The 21,672-nt window shown below is 45.5% G+C and overlaps 1 protein-coding gene across 1 annotated transcript in view; it reads left to right on the top strand.

Annotated features, from left to right (window-relative positions):
• The window catches only part of LOC135810333 (fibrillin-2-like), a gene marked incomplete at its 3' end in the record, with an annotated part of 53,053 nt that overhangs the window by 5,896 nt on the left and 25,485 nt on the right, over positions 1–21,672 (top strand). The window contains 15 exon segments of the mRNA XM_065323821.1: positions 3,061–3,143; positions 3,989–4,065; positions 4,485–4,587; positions 5,592–5,680; positions 8,869–8,923; positions 9,575–9,638; positions 9,993–10,084; positions 10,413–10,487; positions 10,620–10,691; positions 13,273–13,445; positions 13,993–14,074; positions 15,039–15,126; positions 17,561–17,615; positions 19,086–19,167; positions 21,582–21,647. Coding sequence (XP_065179893.1) covers positions 3,061–3,143; positions 3,989–4,065; positions 4,485–4,587; positions 5,592–5,680; positions 8,869–8,923; positions 9,575–9,638; positions 9,993–10,084; positions 10,413–10,487; positions 10,620–10,691; positions 13,273–13,445; positions 13,993–14,074; positions 15,039–15,126; positions 17,561–17,615; positions 19,086–19,167; positions 21,582–21,647 — 1,256 coding nt within the window.

The following is a 21,672-nucleotide window of genomic DNA, read 5'->3' as shown; positions in this document are numbered from 1 at the left end:
TTTTGTGGCTGACGACTGCTTTATGCACACACCTCAACCACCACACCCTCCTCTATCTACCGTCCTATCCCGCCAGATGTCAGCATGAAGGATAAGGACGGAGCATAGACGGGTTTTTGTTATGTTTAATACTAGTATACTGCAAAGTGAATCCTGTCACGCAGACACGCACGCACAGAATGCTCTATGCTAATAAAGAAAGAGTAAAGAGTTCAATAAATCCAGATGAAAATGAACAGTTTGTCGCAACTCAGAGTTCCACGTTAAGACAATCCTGATATGACAACTCGCAATGTGTAGGAAATTATTTTGACAGATAGCAATTTAATGGTCTCGTCTGTGATATGGGTTGTCCTAACGTAAAACTCTAAGTTACCACTAAACTTCTCATACCCTTGTTTTCTGGCCACCTTTGCGAGAAATCACACATGATATTTTTAGTGCTGTCGCTGTATCCTGCTTACCCTACCTTGATTGCTATAATTAGTATTTCTTTTGTTCTTACGACTAACTGTTCAACCTCCTCCACCATGTACAGGCTTTCTTGCATTCTTGATTTTAACCCCCTCCCTCTCAGTCTCCAACCTGGCTAATGTTCTAGAATAAAGAGGCTTGATACTAAATCCCTCCCAACCCACGCTCTGGTAGGGTCCGGCGGATTCTGCCGGCAGAAAAATTGGCAGAATTCGGTACTTTTTCTGGTAAGTTACATGCATGTTTGGTATGTGGATAAAAAAATGGAGCAGAATTCGAGGAATTGCCGGCCATAAGGTTTGTGTGGTTCTGCCAATTTCACTGCTTTTCGAGCAGAATCCGCCGGTTCCTACGCTGTTGCCCTACATGCGTCCCGCAGGCAGCCATTATCACTTATTTGTAACATACATGTAGAATGCAATGGAAATCCCCTAGCTCGGACAACAACTTCTCGATATCTAGGTCTGCATCTCGACTCCCAGCTTCGGCGGGAGACTCAAGTTGCGACTATCACACAGAAGACTTTCCAGAAACGGACGGCGCTGCGAGGCTGCGGAACCATTCCCTCCCCCCCCCCCCCCTCTCTTCCCCTCCCGTTTAACTCAGCAACAATCACTGTTATTTCACAGATCACTAATGCTAGCTGACATGTTATATGAATCCAATGCCTTCTTCTCGGTTTGCTCTGCGCATCACCGGCATCAGCTTTCGGTCCTTGACAAGCGATGCATTCGCTGCGTTGCCAGCCAGCCATTCCTCTCCCCCACATAATTATCTCATCTGCACACTTCTTGGCCTCATCCCTATCATCCAAAACGCCAAAAAATATGCGGTTTTCTACGTAGTGTGCAAGGGGGCATTAACCTTCACCTAAAATGTATAAATCATTTTTTGTTCATCATGACTGTACTTTCTTTCGTTCACGAGATTCCATTGACAAATGGGACAATAACACGTTCTGGAACGAAAACTTTGCTACTTTGTTGTTTACCATGAACGCGAGTTAAGGTTCGTTCATAACATAGCAGACTCAGCGAAGGACGCTCAGGTTGGTTGTAACTCTGAGTTTCATTCCACCAGGCAAACACCAGACAACTGACTACTAGCCTCTACCTCTAACATTGAGCACTCTCTGCAGCTCGATAATCAACGGATTTTTTGATCATAACTACATACATATGTATAATAAAAGTGTGTGGGTACAGTGAGGGCTGCGTCCCACCGGCCTGTGTGGATTCACAGGAAGTGTGAGTTACGAAGTCTGAAGAGAATGTTGAACAGTCTCTGCTGGGATGACGACTACACCATAGCTCAGTGGTTAGAGCATCGCTAGCTACAAGCGAGGGTCCCTGGTTCGAGTCCTGGTGGTGACGGTCAATTTTTTCTTCAGACTTTTCCCGTTTGTCTCTTTCCCTCAAACTAGTGAAAATTTTATGACTTGGGGCTCCCCGCGTGCTAGAGTGTACGTGAAGTGTGTGGGTACAGTGAGGGCTGCGTCCCACCCGCCTGTGTGGATTCACAGGAAGTGTGAGTTACGAAGTCTGAAGAGAATGTTGAACAGTCTCTGCTGGGATGACGACTACACCATAGCTCAGTGGTTAGAGCATCGCTAGCTACAAGCGAGGGTCCCTGGTTCGAGTCCTGGTGGTGACGGTCAATTTTTTCTTCAGACTTTTCACGTTTGTCTCTTTCCCTCAAACTAGTGAAAATATGTATAATAATTTACATTTACTCGTATTATTATTTTCGACATGTTTGCTGTGAATCGCTTATACAGAAGGGTTGCGTATAAGGATAAGCCTCATGGTGAAGAGAATCATGATATGGAAGTACTGTAGTAGTAATTAAGCATAAATTGCTTCACGGCAATGGAATGCGGAACCGTGCATGGTCCGCCAATGAAAGGGCAAGGCAAGTGCTGATAGGGCCGCAGTGTGTTAAGCATAAATTGCTTCACGGCAATGGAATGTGGAACCGTGCATGGTCCACCAATGAAAGGGCAAGGCAAGTGCTGATAGGGCCGCAGTGTTGTGACGGGAAAGACTGGGGTAGATAGCATTCTGTGCGGCATGCTGGCTGTTGCGTGGATAAGCAGGGATGCCTGTGTTTTAAATTGTCTTGATAATCAATGTTCACAAACACAAGATAACGCACGTACTTGAAGTCTAATTGACATCACCTGAAGGCAGTACACAGTTCTATTTACACTAGATTCAAGAGCCGTGCTGGGTGCTCAATCAACACAAGTGCTGGGTGCTCAATCAACACAAGCGTAATGCAGAATGGCACTGCAAGACCAATTGAAATAGTCGTTCACTTTATTGAAAATGTTCCAATTTGCTGGTAGGATTCTTGAATAGAGCAATGTTGGAGTCCTTGTCCCTCCCTACCCGACCCCAGAAAACCATAACGTAGATGAATATGCCAAGTGCGTGTAGTTAGTGACCGGCCATGTTCAATTGCTGGATATGTCGCTGATATGACGTCATCATCATGTGTGTGTGTGTGTGTGTGTGTGTGTGTGTGTGTGTGTGTGTGTGTGTGTGTGTGTGTGTGTGTGTGTGGTTGTGTTATATGTGTGAGCAGATCCCAGAGAGATGGCAACACATCATGAATCAGCTAGCATTGTACCAGTGGAAGCCATAACACTGCAAGATGATCACATTCGGGTAAGGTACCTAATTTGCCCCCCCCCCCCCCCCCCGATCGGCAGACTAGGAAGTGTGTGTGTGTGTATGTGTGTGTGTGTGTGCACGTGTGCGTGTGCGTATGTTTATGTATATCTGTATGTGCATTATAATTGTTTGGGTGGGCGTCAGGAGGGAGCGATGGGTATAAGCGAGTTGGAAGGGGAGCTTTGTGATGACAAAGGTTAGGGTGGAAATGTCTAAGGACATTGGGAAGGTGGATGTGCGGGAGAGTACAAGTGTGTATCTGACTATCTGTGCGTTTCGGCATTGTTGTTGCGTGTATACAGCTTTGTGAATGTATAGTGTAGTGTAGGTACAATGTAGACATAGGGTCCATTCGAAATGTCAATTTGCCTCTACTATGCCTAGTGTGGCTACGTATGAGAGTGGGGTACGGTACATGATTGGGGTAGAGTACTTGTACTTGAGGAGTCACAGACTTCGTTGCATGGCAATCAGCTTTTCAAGTTCGATGCTACCATGTATGGTCATTATGACCAAATCACAGCAATTACTGTGGATCTCTGCAGGGTTCCGTTTCACTCCAGATAATGGGAGACATCGTGCACGTACGTGGCAACACCTTATTTGCGTGCTATTTGTATATCTTTACCGGTATGTGTCTGCTCCAGTTTCCATCACCAACAGTTACTATTCAACACCCAGATTCGTTCATAAGTAGAAGTACACTGAACCGGGGACTTATGCTTCTACACAGGCATGAGCCTTGGCAATTAAAAGGGGTGTCTTATCTTCATACTTTTGTTTAACTACCTTCACTCCTTTTTACCCCCCTTAAAAACACCCTCTCTCGCACTGTTCAGGACGGTTACACGGGGACACTCAGCTTGCGAGTAGCTGCATTCGGTGAAGAATGGATTCTGGACCTGCTGAACAACCCGTGAGTGAACATGAACAGTTCAATATAACCTTACGGTCGAAAAATCCTAATAATATTAGTCTCTCTAGCGCTTGGAGGACGGATTTGGATCAAATTCTGGATCAAAAAACAATTTCGTAAATTAACAGTTCAAATATTATCTAAATGAAGTTTCTGGGTGTTGGACCTGTTTCGTGAATCAATCCATCATCAGGCAACATAATAAACGTCTGAACAAGTGTTTGAAACACATGTTCCATGGACTCTCCAATCTCCGTTCATGTTTCTATGCTATACGTGTACTTCTCTTAATGTTCTTGAACCAGCCCGAATATCTAGCTTCAACAGTACGGACTCTGTATGTGTTATGAGAACATACTAAGCTGGTTCTACTGTGCATGCATTTGCCGTGTACTCCCTGCCAATGCACTCCCGTGCAGGATAAGTGCAAAGGTGGAGTCCTACTTTCATCAGGGCGATGATGACGACGTCGCTGACAACATGGGTGCTTATGATGATGATGTTGGCCTTATACCCAAAAAGGTGAGTAAAGTTCGCATACGAGCACGAGTTGCAGCGTAAAGCCCATTGCTTTCAGTCCCACACACGCCCTACAACTAATAGCACCTAGACCCCATATGCAGCCCCTGTATATCCATATCACTAGCTGCTGTGACATTCGTAGCACCCTAACATGACTAGCAACTCTTGACAAAATCCGCACCCAACCCCACACCAATAGCATGACGAGAGAGCTCATAATATTGGGCATCATGAATGCCCGTTGGGTTTGCGATGTAAAATCCATTTTCAAACAAAACAAAAAAATCCGGCATGCCCACCATTATCATATTATAGCAATAAAAACTGCTTTATGGCAGTTTTCTAAAAAAAGTTATTGTGTTCTAGTCCATGGACCCCGTCTAAAAAGTAAGAAATTAACAAAATGTGATAGCCGAAAATTAAAATTTCACACAAAACCTCACAATAACCACACACAGGATGAAAAGCGAGAAGACCTTTTCCCCTCGTGGTCCTCTTTCCTATTCTTGCATGTTGGCGCAGTACTCGTACAAGTCACCCGTGAAGTGTCAGACCAAAATGGACTCTTGGTCGGAATAAACAAGTGTTGAAAGCAGTATTTTTTTTAAACTAAGATCCTCAAGTGTTGTGATTATTGTGAGGTTTTGTGTGAAATTTTAATTTTCGGCTATCACATTTTGAGGCGGTTCCAGTAAAAAAAAACTTGCAGGGTTGGGCATGAAACTCTGAGCTACAACCCCAGAGCCTTTCTGCCCACTGCCCACTGCCCACTGTTTGACTGTCATGTTTGACTGTACAGTCATGTAGTTTAAACAAATTACATGTACCGCCGGTATTACTGGTACTTTTGCCCCAAGCAGAGTTGCATGTCGTTGACTGTTGATGGGCCTTTTGGCCACGAAGCTCCGAGGAACTGCATTGTAAACGCGTGCAGCTGTTGAGTGTGTATTTACATGTGCCATGCGTCGGTATGTGTGTTTTTCTGTTTGCTGATTCCTTACCAGCGAGTTGCTTCAGACTGTCACTATCATGGACGAATACGTCACGGTCATCCGGAGAGCTGGGTAGTTGCGAGCACTTGCCATGGACTTATGTAAGTTTATGACGGGTACCTGGTGCAGGTTGTATTTGTACCCAAATCTGATATATTCCCTTAGCTATGCAAAAGCATAGGCGGGCATAGTGGGATGGTCTAAGACCATGATTGAGAAACAGAGGGTACCAGGTTCAAGTCCTGCTTGGAAGCGGAAGGATTTTTTTCCAGCCGTGCTGCGACCCACAGTTGATTGGGAGCTCGTGGCCTGGCATGAGGAAAACATGGATGCAGTGAATGGGATTTTCGGTCTTTGAGTCCCCACATGCTGGTGAGCTGATCTACTCTCCTCCCACCGCTTTGGGAGCTGCATCTGCGCCTTGATCCTTGAAGGGTGGTGGCGTTCCTACGGATGAGGAAAACTCGGCCTCTATAGAGAAACCGAGTCTCACGCCAACCGTGAAATCTCGGTTTCTCTATAGATCGGAGAGCTAGCGTAGTGCTCCGATCCGAGAGCTAGCGTAGTGCTACGATCCGAGAGCTAGCGTAGTGCTCCGATCCGAGAGCTAGCTAGTCACAAGTGTAGACTGTAGACTGTAGTGCTCCGATCCGAAAGCTACGAGAGCTACATCATCATTGATGTATGGAATCGAGCATGAGTACGAGGACGAAAGTGCGGAATCGGAGCCCGACGCGCGCTAGCGCGGAGGGCTCCGATTCTAGCACTTGAGTCCGAGTACGAATGCTTTGATACCATTTCTGACATGCATTGCACGAACTACTTCGTACTACTAGTACTACTACATGATTGTAGTACTTCACACATACCTAGTACCTACTCAAGGCACGCACACTAGACCAGACAAGGAACACAACTAGTCGCCAGTTTAGTACTTCAGACATGTTACATAATGACTAATGTACACAGTCACAACACAGAGATAAAACAAGGGCGGTCTAGTCAGCTAAAAACCAGGTCAGTTCAGCTTCTCTTCTTCGCAGTGACTACAGCCTACAGCCTACAGGTGCAGGTGAACATTGCAGTTTGCACCAAACTGAGCTCCGGAAAAGTTGATGGTCTTCGTAGCTTTCTGCATCAGAGACCGTTGGTGAGTTGGGGATTGCACTGTTGGGTCACAAGTTGCGATGTACTCATCAATGTCGGGATCGTGGAACTCAGTCTGCTGCTGTGATCGCTGAACGCTCGTTGTTGGCGCTGTAAGAGCACGGGTAGCAGCATTGGTTGCAGTTGGAGACTCTCCATCCAGAACTGCAGCCATCTCTTTTCTCTTTTGTTCTGAATTCCTGTTGGCATATGCGGTCAACGACTGGACCTGGCGATGTCCCGTCGTCCCCATGATCGCTGTCTCCGACACGCCCGCATCCACAAGCTTCTGCACTGCTGTTGCGCGGACACAATGATTTGTGTAGGATCTCGAGAGGTTGGCTTTGTTGGAGATCCTTTTCATCATAGCCTTTATGGTGTTCTTACCCAGCGGTAAACCATTGAAGGCTTGCGTTCTGGGCTTTACAGAGCGAGAATTTTGAATCACTGACATGTCCTGTTATTCTTCACAACCACCACTTATTCACTTTCAACATCAAACTAACAAAGCACTTGTAGCAAGTTCCTGCACATCTGCATTCTTCAACCATAATGCACTATGCACTTAGTCTTTCATACCGGCGCTCCACTCCCGCCTAAAAAACTCCCGCCTAAAAAAAAAAAAAAAAAAAAAAAAAAAAAAGCGGCCTCTGATGGCTGAATCGGAGCACGCCTGGGCGTGCTCCGATTGGAAAATCGGAGACCTGCAAGCGCTCACAGGTCTTCAGTGGCTGATTCAAAGCACGGCAAGTCGCGCTAGGATTCGCTGTTGCCATGTCGATTGTCATGTGACATGTCAGAACATCAGATCATGACAGTCCTAGTCATTGTACTGATGAGTGATGTAGCCTAGTGTAGTGCTCCCCAACAAAGACAGCACCACTGCCCCCACGGACAACGACTTACACTTACAGAGACGCTCTGTTTCCAGCGCGACAAGCACCTTATGAATATGAGCACCCGACACCATGCCCTCTCATGAGTACAGGAGCGTGAGTCAGGGTCGCTCAAGAAGCTTTGGGTACATATGTAGATCTACATCTACGCTGTCACTTCATTGCTGTTCGTCGGTATCATTCGCAATCTATGTTTTCTTTGAAAGGTATTCCTGACTTTTGTGTCTAGGCTAACCACATCTATGATAGTTTTAATAGTTTGTGTATATGTCAGTTATAGTAGTCCGCAATGCTGCTTTTCTAATTCTCATTATGATTAGCATGCAATGTACTACCCGAAGTACTGAATTTACTTCTTTTGTACTCTATAATCTAATGTATCTTCTACCTCTTCTCCCTAACGAACATACTTTCTCATTTTCCATACTTACTTAGGAGACTCCCTTCGATAGGCATCTATTTGCCTCTGGAGGATCCGTGAAATAAATATCAATAAAAATCAATCAATCAATCAAAACTTCCGTTAGTTCCGACCAGATCGATCAACTCAAGTCAAGGCGCGAGGGAGTAGAGCCTATCTATACCCTACTAGTACTATCTAGGGGCTGGGTCCACTCACGTCACACCTCCATGTGTGACCTTGGTGACCCTGACTCACACTGCACTGCACTGCACGCCTGGCGCTCACGATCCGAGGTGTTACTACTGTCTGTACATGTCCGTCACGCTTGAAGCGGAGCTGCACAAAAACCGGGTATCCCGAGCGAGGTTTTTGCCTTTGCCTTTGGAGAGCACGGAAACCGTATGCCTAGTTCTCGGATCAGACTCAGAGCACCAAGTTAGTTTCAGGAGCCCACTCAGGTTATGCATAATTGTAGAGGAGTTGATGAAGAGTAAAATTTTAATTTTAATTACCCGAAATACTTTGAGCGACTACCGGTACTGCGGTAGTGGAGCTTTCTTGAAGGTTTATCCTGTCGCAGGTTGCACACGCTTGTGATCCAGACGGTTGTGAGTCAGTCAAGTAATACTAGTTGTCAGCCGCTAGGAAGCAGGAAGGGCGAGCTCCAACGTTCGAAGCAGCAACGTCTTTATAAAAAAATAATTATGTTGACTTGGTGTCGCTGTTTGGTGAGTGCACATCATATGCATCGGCGACTGTTACTATTCATATTATTATCATCCATGGTGTGTACTATTCTCACACGATGTTTGTCTGGCCCTTTCCTGCTTTGCCCACTGCTCAGCGCGAAGTTCTGGGATGGCAACGAGACGTACACTATCGCGCCCATGCAGATGAAGGTACTGAACAAATAATTATGATAATTATAAGTCTGATAAGCTTCTGTTGTCCCACTAGCTTTTCGAAGTCGAATAATCACGGTTTCGAAAAAACCCGCAATGAAACAGGAGGAGAATAGACCTTTGATCGCCGACACACAGCGGTCCGTACACAGCGGCCCATACACAGCGGCCCATACCCAGCAGGTTATTGGTACAGCCGTGGCCAAAGAAATTCAACCCACGTACACAAAGCAGCGCCAAGGCTCATGCTGCCCGTGCGGTCCTGTGATATGTCATCGGAACATGAATATTATTGGAAAACCTGGTGCTACATTGGACTTGTGGGTTGGATTTCTTTGGCCACGACTGTAGTGCGCCTGGAGTAGAGGTGATATCAATTTGTGGGCGAGTGTGTGGGTGGGGGGGGGGGGGGGTGGTGGGGGTGGGGGGGGGGGGGGGGGGGTGGTAAGTGCTGGTGGGCAGTTATGCGGGCATGCTGTCTGTTTGCGTGTCTGTGTGCCCGCGTGCATGTATACTGGCATACGGTTTGTTTGGGGCTGGCTGGCTTACCTGTGCCTCTCCGCCACAGCAACTCTAAAAATCATTCCATTATACCATGCTCTGCACTCAACTCTAAAATCATTCCATTTTACCATGTGCTGTGCTCAGCTCTGGGGAAAGCACATCATGTATCGTGGCTGCGATATGAAGCCCAAAACTCCAGGGACATGCGGTGAGTTGTGTAGATACACATTTAGATTTTCATCTCAAAATGTGACTCATCTTTTGCACTTGACTTTCTAAGATTGATTGCGGCGGACATGTTTTTTTCTCTTCATAAATGTGTACAATGGCCTCGGATGCAGAACCAAGGATTAATAATAATATAATTCTTAGTGTAGGACAAAACGGATAACCTGTAAACTTATCGTCCTCTCTTCTTAATGTGTATACATTGGCTGTACGTTTTCTACAACACCAAGCCAACGTTTGTACGTTGTAGAAGTACATGGACACACACACGCCGTACACCCTATTCCGACAGCAGTGTATGTGGCTATCTATACTACTACTACTACTACCCCAGGTGCCAAGCATGCTGATGGACAACCGGAGATGTCGCGACAGGGCAGCTTGGACGAGATGGCCGCCTCTATGCTTGGCGATACCCATGCAAGAGTAAGAGAAACCTCGATGCACGCTTGTTTGGTCAAGATGTGAAAAATGACCGCAATCAATCGGATCTACCACCAGAATAAATAAATATCTATCTTTAAAAAAAAGGAGTTGAAAAGCAAATTAGCTGATACAGAGAGATGCACAGAGAGGCAATGGCTGACTTAGAAGATGTACGACATGCTTGAATGTGATCTTCCATGGTAAATCCAAAAGGACTGGCGAGATATAGGCGGACAATAGGGGATTTACAAAAGACTGGAGGTAGATAGTTGTAGGTGATTCTAAGTGTTGTTGTTTGATTTGTCATGCGGTGTTACCACACTTGTAGATGAAGCGCCAGACAATCCTGACAGAAGGCCGTCAGAGAGTGGTGGAGATGTTCATCGTGGCAGACAATCGATTCGTAAGTGTCATTTGCGGCCTTGTGTTTTTGTAAGTGCTTGAAATGATGTTGATCAACTGTTAGCCGTCCTCATTAGCCCCTCATCGAACATTTTACTCAATTTTTTTCTTGTTCATCTTTGTCTGCTTCCAGTACGCCATGTTCAATCGCAATGATGCAGTGACAGTGTCCTACATCGAAGCCGCAATCAACCAGATGGACTTGGTAAGACTGACTCACTCGCCGTCATGGCGCGCCCTACTGATCTGAATAACATTAAACGTGTTTTCCGTGCCCAATGCTGTAGACAGCAAGCTGTTTCAACCATCTAGGCGTCATCAGTACAGCTATAATTATGAGCTTCAAGTATTCCAACCTAGCGACCATCAGGCGCGTACGCAGGGTCACCTCTAGGGGGGTTTCCAAGCGAATCGCAAACACTGACTCGTTTAACCCTTTCTAAAGAGCCGTACGAAATTTTCAAAATTATGAATTTTTTCGTGTTCTTTTTAGATCATAACTATTACTTCAGTTCTATTCATTATCTTAGGCTTCCTGGAAGTGGAAAGGTAGACCTACCAGGGAGAGAATGCGTTCGACCATGATAGCCAGGACTCAGTACAGCCATCTACATATCCAGTGCTATGTGCGATAGCGGTAGAGTGCAGCGACGGTGTGAAAAAATGCCCCAAACTGCACAGGGCCGAAGGCCCAAACGCGTCCTGCTCAAGCGATTTCGTTTTTCTTGATCGCAGAGTTTCGATTCTTTTGCTGTGTACTCTTGAAAATATCACACGTGAAGCCCCTGCAAATTTGAGCAAGTCAGCGTGACGAAAAGTCTCAAATTCTCGATACTCGAGAGTCGCACCACGGGCTTTTTGAAATTGCAAGATCGCGGCTCAACTTACGAACGATTTATCTCAAGAGACATTGCTCGCAGCGCGTCGTAAATAGGTTCAACCGATAGCTGAGAGTTTTCTATTCGATCTGGATATTTGGATTGTTGGATTTGAGCGAGATTTGACTGAGTTACGATCTGTTGAAGTTTTGCATTCTTGCCAGATCGATCGTGAGCCCTCCCAAAATATGCCCAAAACCGTTGCTCGTTTGGAACATTTGGGGGGTTTCCGGGCAACGGAAACCCCCCCCCCCCCCCCCCTGCGTACGCGCCTGACTATGGCGCAAAGTTGGCACGACAGACATTAGTATAGCTCGCAGTATCATTGAAAGCCAATGCTGTGTGATAATGCCATTTTGCGTGTCGTGTGGGCGTCTTTCAGCTCCACTGACACACTACAGATTAAACCGTGTATGTCTCAACATGTGCAGACTCCACTGCAGCCATCCGTTGTAACTATACATGCTCAGACAGCACTCTACAAGCGGTCTCCGGGCTACATGATGCCATTTCTGTTCAATGAGTAAGGTGGCTCGGAGACCGCTTGTGGAGGGTTCTGAGGATGTATAGTTGACTCTGCTTGGAAAACGCAGCGAAGAGCCATAAGAAGTTGGTCCGCCATTATTATAAATTAAGTGTGTGCATAATACCGTGCATTCATGATCTCTGTCATGACATGGATCAGGTATGGCATGGCAGTGTATTTTCCGGTGCGTCAGAACCGGTCCGGTTGGTCAGGAGTTGGCCGGACCCACTCTTTGGCCACCAACTAACTACCTTCTGAGGGGGTCACTGAGGGGGTAATGTGTACCTGCCATGTCATGCGCAAGGTATGAACAGCTGTGGCATGTCCGGACCAATCAAACACTGCTTCCGTGGGTCTTGGGTTTCTGTATTGTGTTTGCTAAGACAAGTACACAGGCTGTATGGTGTGTCTGCGGGTCTTGGGTTTCTGTATTGTGTTTGCTAAGACAAGTACACAGGCTGTATGGTGTGTCTGCGGGTCTTGGGTTTCTGTATTGTGTTTGCTAAGACAAGTACACAGGCTGTATGGTGTGTCTGCGGGTCTTGGGTTTCTGTATTGTGTTTGCTAAGACAAGTACACAGGCTGTATGGTGTGTCTGCGGGTCTTGGGTTTCTGTATTGTGTTTGCTAAGACAAGTACGCAGGCTGTATGGTGTGTCTGCGGGTCTTGGGTTTCTGTATTGTGTTTGCTAAGACAAGTACACAGGCTGTATGGTGTGTCTGCGGGTCTTGGGTTTCTGTATTGTGTTTGCTAAGACAAGTACACAGGCTGTATGGTGTGTCTGCGGGTCTTGGGTTTCTGTATTGTGTTTGCTAAGACAAATACGCAGGCTGTATGGTGTGTCTGCGGGTCTTGGGTTTCTGTATTGTGTTTGCTAAGACAAGTACACAGGCTGTATGGTGTGTCTGCGGGTCTTGGGTTTCTGTATTGTGTTTGCTAAGACAAGTACACAGGCTGTATGGTGTGTCTGCGGGTCTTGGGTTTCTGTATTGTGTTTGCTAAGACAAGTACACAGGCTGTATGGTGTGTCTGCGGGTCTTGGGTTTCTGTATTGTGTTTGCTAAGACTAGTACATAGGCTGTATGGTGTGTCTGCGGGTCTTGGGTTTCTGTATTGTGTTTGCTAAGACAAGTACACAGGCTGTATGGTGTGTCAATGAAGTCTACTGTATGCTACAGTGCTGCTCAATGAAATCCAATGGCGTGAATCAAGTCAGCGCCCTGGGCCAGTTCACATCCCAGTGATCGCAGGGCTAGGACAGCACAGCGCTCGGCGTGACACTCACTCGCCTCGATCGGATTTCTATTCAGCATCACTGTAGGACGAGTGCACGCACTGACGATTTCTTCTGTTGTTTTTGCTGGGTTTGCTTTCACGTCCAGGCCTATCGCACCATCAACTTCCGTGTAGTTATGGTCAATCTGATCCTGTTCAATCAGAGGGATGCGTTTTTCGTCACTTTCAATCCAAATGCCCTGCTGAGGGACTTCACCAATTACATCGATTCCATCAGCCAGAATATCTCTGTTTCATACGATGCTGCTCAGTTTTTGACGTAAGCTTACCATCCTTTTTTCCTTTGCCGGAATAATCTGTGTGCTCTTTCAAGAGTGGCGAAATCTATCTTCTAATGTCTTTGACAGAGTGTTTGTAAATGGTGGTTGAGCACAAACGTCTGTGATCAGCAGAGGTCTGGCTACGCTTCCCCAACAACTCGTTCCGAAATACACTATCTAAAAATAGAGATAGGGTCATCTTGTCTTCAGCTGTTTATGGGCCAAAGATTGACGACCTGTTTCAAAATTGTTTTGGGGGGAAATGTACAGATTGCTAGTAAATTGTATTTTGAAGTTTATTCCACCCAAATTGGACCATAGCAAAGTCAAAGTTTCAACCAGGTTTCATCTATATTTCAGCTGGGTTTGACATCGATAAATACACCGACATGATGGTCCAAAACTGACTTCCGGCCAAATAACAATCAAGCTTACGGTGTAATTCCTACTTGATCTGGTTAGAGATCAGATTGTTTGGATGGATAGAATACTGATTTCATGATACAGATGCTGATTTGGTTCTTGCTTTTTATGTTGTTCAATCAGTGGGATTGACCTTTCAGGTACTACAATTGGCATCGCTGCGATTGGTGAGATCTGCATGCCTGAAGGAGCATCGGTTGTACAGGTGAGCACAGATCCCGTTACTGGTACACACCGTACTGTTGTGGATATGGAAATCCAGTCGATTGACCGGGGCCGGTACCCTCAGCTGATAAGAGGGTACAGAACGTACAGAACGTTGTGTCGTTGCATGCTGTGCACAGTCATGTTGACCCGATGCGACCAGCGCGCTGCAGTGCAATGTCATGCATGTGTGTACTGCTTACCCATGGCTGCATGGCCAGCGCCCTGGGGACGCTAGACGTGCGACTTGATTTCCATGTCCACGAAAGTAGTTCCTTGCTGAGAATGACATGCATTGATAGATAGGGATCTAGACAGGCTCTGCTATTAGTTTCCTTTTTTCCTCTTGTACTCCTTGGTTCCCAATAAAAAATATTGTGACACAGCTTTCCGCCATATACCCTTTACTACCGTCACCACCATGTGCTCTTAGCCGAACCAATGCACGGAGTATAAACACAACACCACACAAAGGACACTTCAGTTGACAGTTTTCAAGTTTTAACGCCTCTAGAAAGCTGTTTCGCTCTTTGGAGCTCATCTGTATCCTGGCTGGGTTGGTGTGTTTATGCTTCGTGTATTGGTTCGGCTAAGAGCGCATGGTGGTGACGAGTGGAGCATATAGTAAAGTACTCCTTGGTTCTCGAACTTTTCTACTAGTGTCTATCGTGATCATCGGACCGTATGCTTGGAACACCTGAACTATCATCCCCTTGTGGAGACAATCAGTTCCAGGGGCAGTCACATCCTTTACTATGTCCGGATGTCCTTTCCATACAGTCCCACGCAATCATTACCTAAAAGCAAGTAGAGCTTGCCGAGTATGAAGGCTCCTATGAGTTCGCAGGCATCCGTTCCCTCATACGAACCCATTGTGGGGGTGCGTGCGTGTGTGTGTGTGTGCATGTACGTCTGTGTCTGTGTCTGTGCCGTGTGTTTACATGTCTTGCTTTGCACCGCCACAGCAAAGAACCACCGACGAAGTGGCCGACACTGCTATCGTCATGGCACATGAGCTCGGTCATAATCTGAACATGCTGCACGAGGACGGACGTGAGTGTGATCCAAGACCATAGTCATTGTAGGAAATTATATGGGCCACAACCAGCTAAAATATGTCTTAGGCCACGCCGTTTTTTTCTATGTTTCGCGTCACCTTATCCGATGAAATCAATGAGGGAGGGCGAAAAAAATATAAAGCCATCCAAAAAAAACAGTGTACGTGCATTGCATTTGTGTACAGTGAAGCAACGCGGCACTGTTCATGTACATGAATACAACATGAGTGTATCCCCTCTGCCATGCTTGTTGTCCAAACACAGGCGGCATGATGATTGTGTGACTTGCAGCCCAGCTTATTACACACACATGTGAGCTGAGTACAATCATGCGAGTAACTACTCATGCGATAAATAGAACAAAATATTTATTGATGCCAACATAATAGTGACGTGTAACAATCATGTTCGGGTTTTTTTCCTTTTGGGTTACATTTTCCGGTTTTCTGGGTTTGCATTTTAAAAATTGCATTTTCAAAAAAAATTGTTCCGTTTTTTTAAATTTTTTTTAACTCCGGCTGTGAAATATAATTATGCGCGCGGGGGACGCGAAACACAGATAAAAAACGGTGTGGCCTTAGAGTGAAAATTTTCAAATTTTGTTTTCCTCCAGAAAAAACAGTTCTTGGGACCTTACTTGACCTCTTGAAGGTGATACAGGGCAGAAAAGTAGTCTACAAGGGCCGCAAACACCGCTTTCAAAATATGTACTTTGAAATAGAAAATGACAGTTTTCGCACAGTCTGAGTGGCTTTTGTGGCGGAGCACAATACAACGGAACTAAAGATGTTGACACAGACTTGAGCATATCAACGATATCAATTCAAAGGCATGGCCCAAGCTCTTCCTGGAAAGCAACACGATGCTCTGGGCGGCATTGCACTTGCATATTCTTTCGATTCTGGCAGTGACACTTTCAATCGTCGTCTGCGCTTCCGAGACTGCGTCAGACGACTCATGAGAGCTGAACGGCAAGTAACGTCGTAAGGCAGCCGGTTCGCCTCCTAATGATTATGTACTAGCCCACAACTTGTGCCCCTTCGCTACTGGAGACGACGGGGACGATTCAGCTTCGCTGTCGACATCAACATCACTGAGATCCCAACAAATTTTCAGCGTCGCTCTGCAGACCCGCCGCCACGGACTTGCAGACACCTGAACAAACCTGGACCAGTGGATGCGGACATTGTCAGTCTTTGCTCGCCAGCTACTTGAACTAGACCGCCAAACAAGTGTTTGAACAAAATTTGAGAAGATGATGGCCACATCATGAATGAAGTGCAGAGTGAACGCGATCCAAAAACACATTTTTTCATTTCCTCATTTCCCAACCTTTTACGAAACCCCAAAGACATGTTTTAGCTGATCGCGGCCCTTATTATAAATCAAGCGTTTTGCAGACAAAACGTGTGACCTCAATATGGCAATCAAGAGTGCTGACTGTGCGGCAACCATGCTTTTTTACAATAGTAGCAAACATGGGAATGTGAAATGTACAGTCATGTCAGAAGAAGAAGCGTTCAGAACCGTTCTCTCTAATTAGAATGCCTTTTGTTTGACAAAGCCTGGCGGGTAAAAGCTTGTGGGACTGGGCCTTGGAGTTTTTAGAAATTGTCCGTATTTGCGTTTTCCCATTCTCTACTTCAAGCTTTTCTTATCTTACTTCTGGCAAGTGAAATTCCACCTCACCACTGCAGCAGCATTGCGTGTAGAGTGCGACGGGTATTCAGTATGGCACTAAGATTATCTAGCACAGCATGCTGTTTTAGTTAGGTCAACACACTTCAGTAGCCATTGCTTTAGAGGAGCAAGACAAAAACAATTTCACGGTTCGCGTGTGACTCGGCTGGAAACCGAGTTTTCCGCATCCGTAGGAACGCCACCACCCTTCAAGGATCAAGGCGCAGATGCCGCTCCTAAGGCGGTGGGACATAAAGTCACAGTTCAAATCCAGATCCGAAAATGGGGGCTTAGTAGAATGTCAAATTTGAACATTGTTTTTTCGAGCTATCTGAACTGTAACATTGCTGTAATGGAGTAGATCACTGTGAATTAAACATCAGTGAAATTCCCTCCGATCACAGAGTTATGGGTGCTTGCATAACTGTTTTCCACCCCTATAATACAGTTCGCTCAACTTTCCAAGTGACTTTTCTCAACATTGCTGTAAGCCCCGTCTTGGGATTTCAAGGCTCAATTATAACCTGGTTTGGCATGCCCACCGCGGCGGCACACTTGAAGTGCCGATTTCTACCAGGTCTGGTTGCATCAAGACCCCCAAAGAAGGACGAGAATAGGGTGACGCAGAAATATTGGAATTACAGTCCGCCTGTGTATGGTACTAATGACTCAAGTATGGACGTATTCTGAGCTGGAAAACTGTCCGCCTATGTGTCCTTCTGTCCTTCCATACTTCACTTGTTGTGCAGGGTCCTGCGATAACTGTCCGAGTAATGAGCCATGTATTATGTCGTCTCATGTCAGGTGAGTGAAAAACATGTGTTAGAAAACACAAAGAAATTTTTCTTTCGGATGGAGAGCCAAGGATCAATTTATAGAAAAGAAAAGGACCAGTTTCCCTGTAATCAAGTATAGAGTACAGTACAAGCAAAGAAAAAAACCAAGGAACTACGAGTTATGTTATAATGTCCACTGACACCATTGTCATCGCATGAGCTGATCGTCAAGTAACTGGCGGTGTTAGTGGACATTATAGCGCTACTTATAGTTCCTTGGTCCTTTTCTTTGCTATAAATTAATCCTTGGCTGTCCATCCGAGTCCACCCTTATTACAGTACAAGACTAATGTATGTGTTTTAGTGCAACATTTTCTTTTGCACCAGTAGGTCCAGCACATAGTTTACATATCTTGGCCGGTACCTTTTTTTTGTATCGTACTCTGAATGTAAAATGCGCTGCAGAAATCTGCATATACTTTTATCAATCTGCGTACAGCATGCTGTTTCGTTCTTTGTGAACTCATCAGCGCGTAGCACAGAGAAAATGTGGCCGAACCTGATAGCAATGAAAAATAAAGTTTTCCAAGGCCAGATTTAAACCAGGTCCGAACATACCTTGCCAGAGTGCACAAAGTGACAAGTCAGTGAGCTTTGCTATACTTTTATCATGTTTGTACCATGTTGTTGCCACCTAAGATGAGGCCAGCACAGTTTCAAGGCTACATTTGAAAGTCAAGTATGAGATTCAGACGAGAGAGAGAGAGAGAGAGAGAGAGAGAGAGAGAGAGAGAGAGAGAGAGAGAGAGAGAGAGAGAGAGAGAGAGAGAGAGAGAGAGAGAGAGAGAGAGAGAGAGAGAGAGAGAGAGAGAGAGAGAGGGGGGGGGGGATACTGTTGGTTGAACCGAAAACCATTCCTAGTCGTCTTGCATTCCAGTAAAACCTGCCCTGACCGGATACGCTTAGCGCAGTGGAAACTGTCCTGACATGACGAGTTCAGCTTGATCCAGGGATGCATGTTGGAGCTGCAGCACCTTGTCCTTGAGGCATGACAAGGTTTCGGTCAATACAGGATTCCGCTTGATCCAGGGATGCACGTTGGATCCACAGCACTTCTTTGGTGCATGGAAATGTGTCCGTCAATACTGGATTCCGCTTGGGAAAGGGTCCGGCACACACAGGGTTTACTGTAATTTTGTGTTATTATGATGTGCAAGAGCTGTTAGCCAGTTATTTGTAGAACGTCAGTACTGTTGGTCAGTGTCGTGCAATGTTGTCACATGACCTGATCGTTTAGTAACTGGTGGTGTTAGTGGTTATTCTAGCAAAACTTGTAGTTCCTTTTTCTTTTCTATAAATTGACTGCAATTCCTCGTTATTCCATACCTCCCTCTCACACTCTCCCCGGAAATACTCAGTGTTTGCCATGCATATAACAAAGATCATTTGCAATTACAAGTCTCTACTTTTGTGTTCTGTTTGCTTGTATCTATCACAGTCCGAATCAGCTGCTTCTGTTCAGCCAGTGCGCCCTGGATGACTTCGATATTTTAACCTCTGCACAGCACTCGTGTTTAGCAGTAAGTCTCTGGGAATTCAGATGCACCTTCTTAAGGCAGCAGCCTGGTCGAAAATTTCATATGGCATTCATTGATCGTAACTTTGGTGTCTCTCAATGGATTTGAGTGAAATTTTGACCACACACTCCTGCCACTATGCTGGCCCTCTGGACATGATTTACAAGCTCTTGCGCCTCACTGACAGGCTTTCCAGGCCGGAAAAACTCAAAATTCCGGCATAGTGCCACGGTGTGCGAGCCACCCAGGGGCCAAAAAAATGCATTTACAATTTTTTCACATTTTCGTACCCATTCTGTCCGTGCGCGGGATCCAAACCTAAAAAAAGTCCAGAAGCAGCCATGGGTGGTGGGGTAGGGCCCCTCGACGTGTACCTGGAATCTGTCACAACGGAACGAGTGGGCGTTCTCTCAAAGACTCCCACAGACCAAAGTCAATTTTTGAATTTTTTTAGGTTCAGCACGTGCTACGAGGTCGTATCTTTGATACAGCATCCGTGCTGGGACCTCCACAGCAAGCCATTTCCACAGCGCTGCACATCAAATCCAGGATACCCTCAAAAGTCGGCAAAGACTACCGCTCACGTTCCACTACTGCCTAGTGTCGTCGGGGGGTTTTATGCCTCGCACGATAGCCATTCCGATTACTCTCGATATCTCATATCACACGGACGCCACACTCAGAGAACAGATTATTGTTGTTGCTCCAAAGAGAGTCTCAAGAAGAAGGCCACAAACAACAAGAATGCGTACAATAATATGCAGGCATGCGCAACCTGCGCAGTCCGCACACCGAAGTTGAAAAGAAAAAAAGTCAGGTCACTGCACCGTGCAACGCGTGACTAGACTGCCGACTACGGAACTGCATGGCATGTATGCGTCATGACTCGTAGATCTAGTCGGTCTCTTTGTTATCCTTAATGACTTCGTACCTTTGGAGACCCTCTGAGAGGCGTATTTTGAGTTTTTTTTTCAATTTCCCGCGGGGACCTTTCCCCCGGACCCCCTCTGACTGTCGAGCCGTACCACTTTCTACCCCCTTCCGTCGCTCCTGTAGTGGAGAGGAGTATTATCATTATTATTATTATTATTTAAATAGGCGTCGAGGCGACAACAGTTTTAGAATTGCGATCAACAGAACGAGCTGAACCGACATTTTCACAAAGGCTTTTATTGTATTCAAAAAACGAGTGGATACGAAGGCAGTGAAGAACATGGAAGAAAGAAAAAATGTGATATGGAAGAAATGATGAACAAAAAATTTGTACTTCGAACTAGTTTTCGCACAACACTCCTCAGGAAGCTACGTTGTACTGATGAAAAACAACCCAGAAAGATACTAATAAAGAGAAATGGAGTGAGAAGAAACAACACCTATGAAAATGATAATCCTAGCACGGAGACGGGACCTGATTGCTCCGAGGCAGGACGTCGTTTTTGAGGAGGATTCGGCCAGTGAGTCCAGTGATTCCGGTGAGTGTGAGAGCGAGAATGATTGTGTGAGTAAGAGTGGGTGCGCGCGTGTGTTTTCTAGTAGGAAGTCATCAGTGTATAAGCATCTTGCATCTCGTTCTGATTGCTGCAAGGTTTATTCTGATTCTTCTTTTTCTGTTTTGTGCCGTGCTCGTCATGGTTATAAGTTGCAGTTGAGTGTGGTAGAAGCTGTTTGTCAACGTATTCATAAGCCTAATCTGTGTGTCCAGAAGGACAGCATTATTCGTTTGAAATTGTTTTAGTAGCAGCTTGTTCTGTCTGTTTGGCTCTGGTTGGCCATGGTGTCATATCTTGTGTCACAGTATACTAGTAGTCCTTACAAGTTCGTTAAGTGCTTTAGCAGTTTTTCCTGTTATTACCTTAGTGCTAGGATTATCATTTTCATAGGTGTTAATTCTTCTCACTCCATTTCTCTTTATTAGTATCTTTCTGGATTGTTTTTCATTAGTACAACGTAGCTTCCTGAGGAGTGTTGTGCGAAAACTAGTTCGAAGTACAAATTTTTTGTTCATCATTTCTCCCATATCACATTTTTTCTTTCTTCCATGTTCTTCACTGCCTTCGTATCCACTCGTTTTTTGAATACAATAAAAGCCTTTGTGAAAATGTCGGTTCAGCTCGTTCTGTTGATCGCAATTCTAAAATTATTATTATTATTATCGTCTTACTGTAAAAGCAGAAAATTCCGGTGGTGTAATATTTTCGGTTTTCCCCATAATCAGTGGTTCGGTGAGGGGAAATTTTCGGTTAACTCGTTTTCCAGGTTAGTGTACCACTACTAGTACTGAAATTTTCGTTGCGTTTTATTTTAGGTAAAAATTGTGAGCACCAAAGTTATCGAAAATACAGCTCCACGGAGAATTTCTACTTTTCCAGTAATACACAGAAATACAATGCTTGCTGTTACATGTATGTGCTGTGCAGTTACAGGCAGAGTGTGGCAATGGGTTTGTCGACGACGGCGAGGACTGTGATTGCGGTGATCCTGCGGTAAGGCTAAGCTTTTGCTGCGCTG

The sequence above is a fragment of the Sycon ciliatum genome, chromosome 2 (assembly GCF_964019385.1).
Source record: "Sycon ciliatum chromosome 2, ocSycCili1.1, whole genome shotgun sequence".
NCBI classification, from domain to species: Eukaryota; Metazoa; Porifera; class Calcarea; order Leucosolenida; family Sycettidae; genus Sycon; species Sycon ciliatum.
The sequence above is the reverse complement of the archived record's forward strand: the minus strand, read 5'-3'. Positions and strand labels throughout refer to the sequence as shown.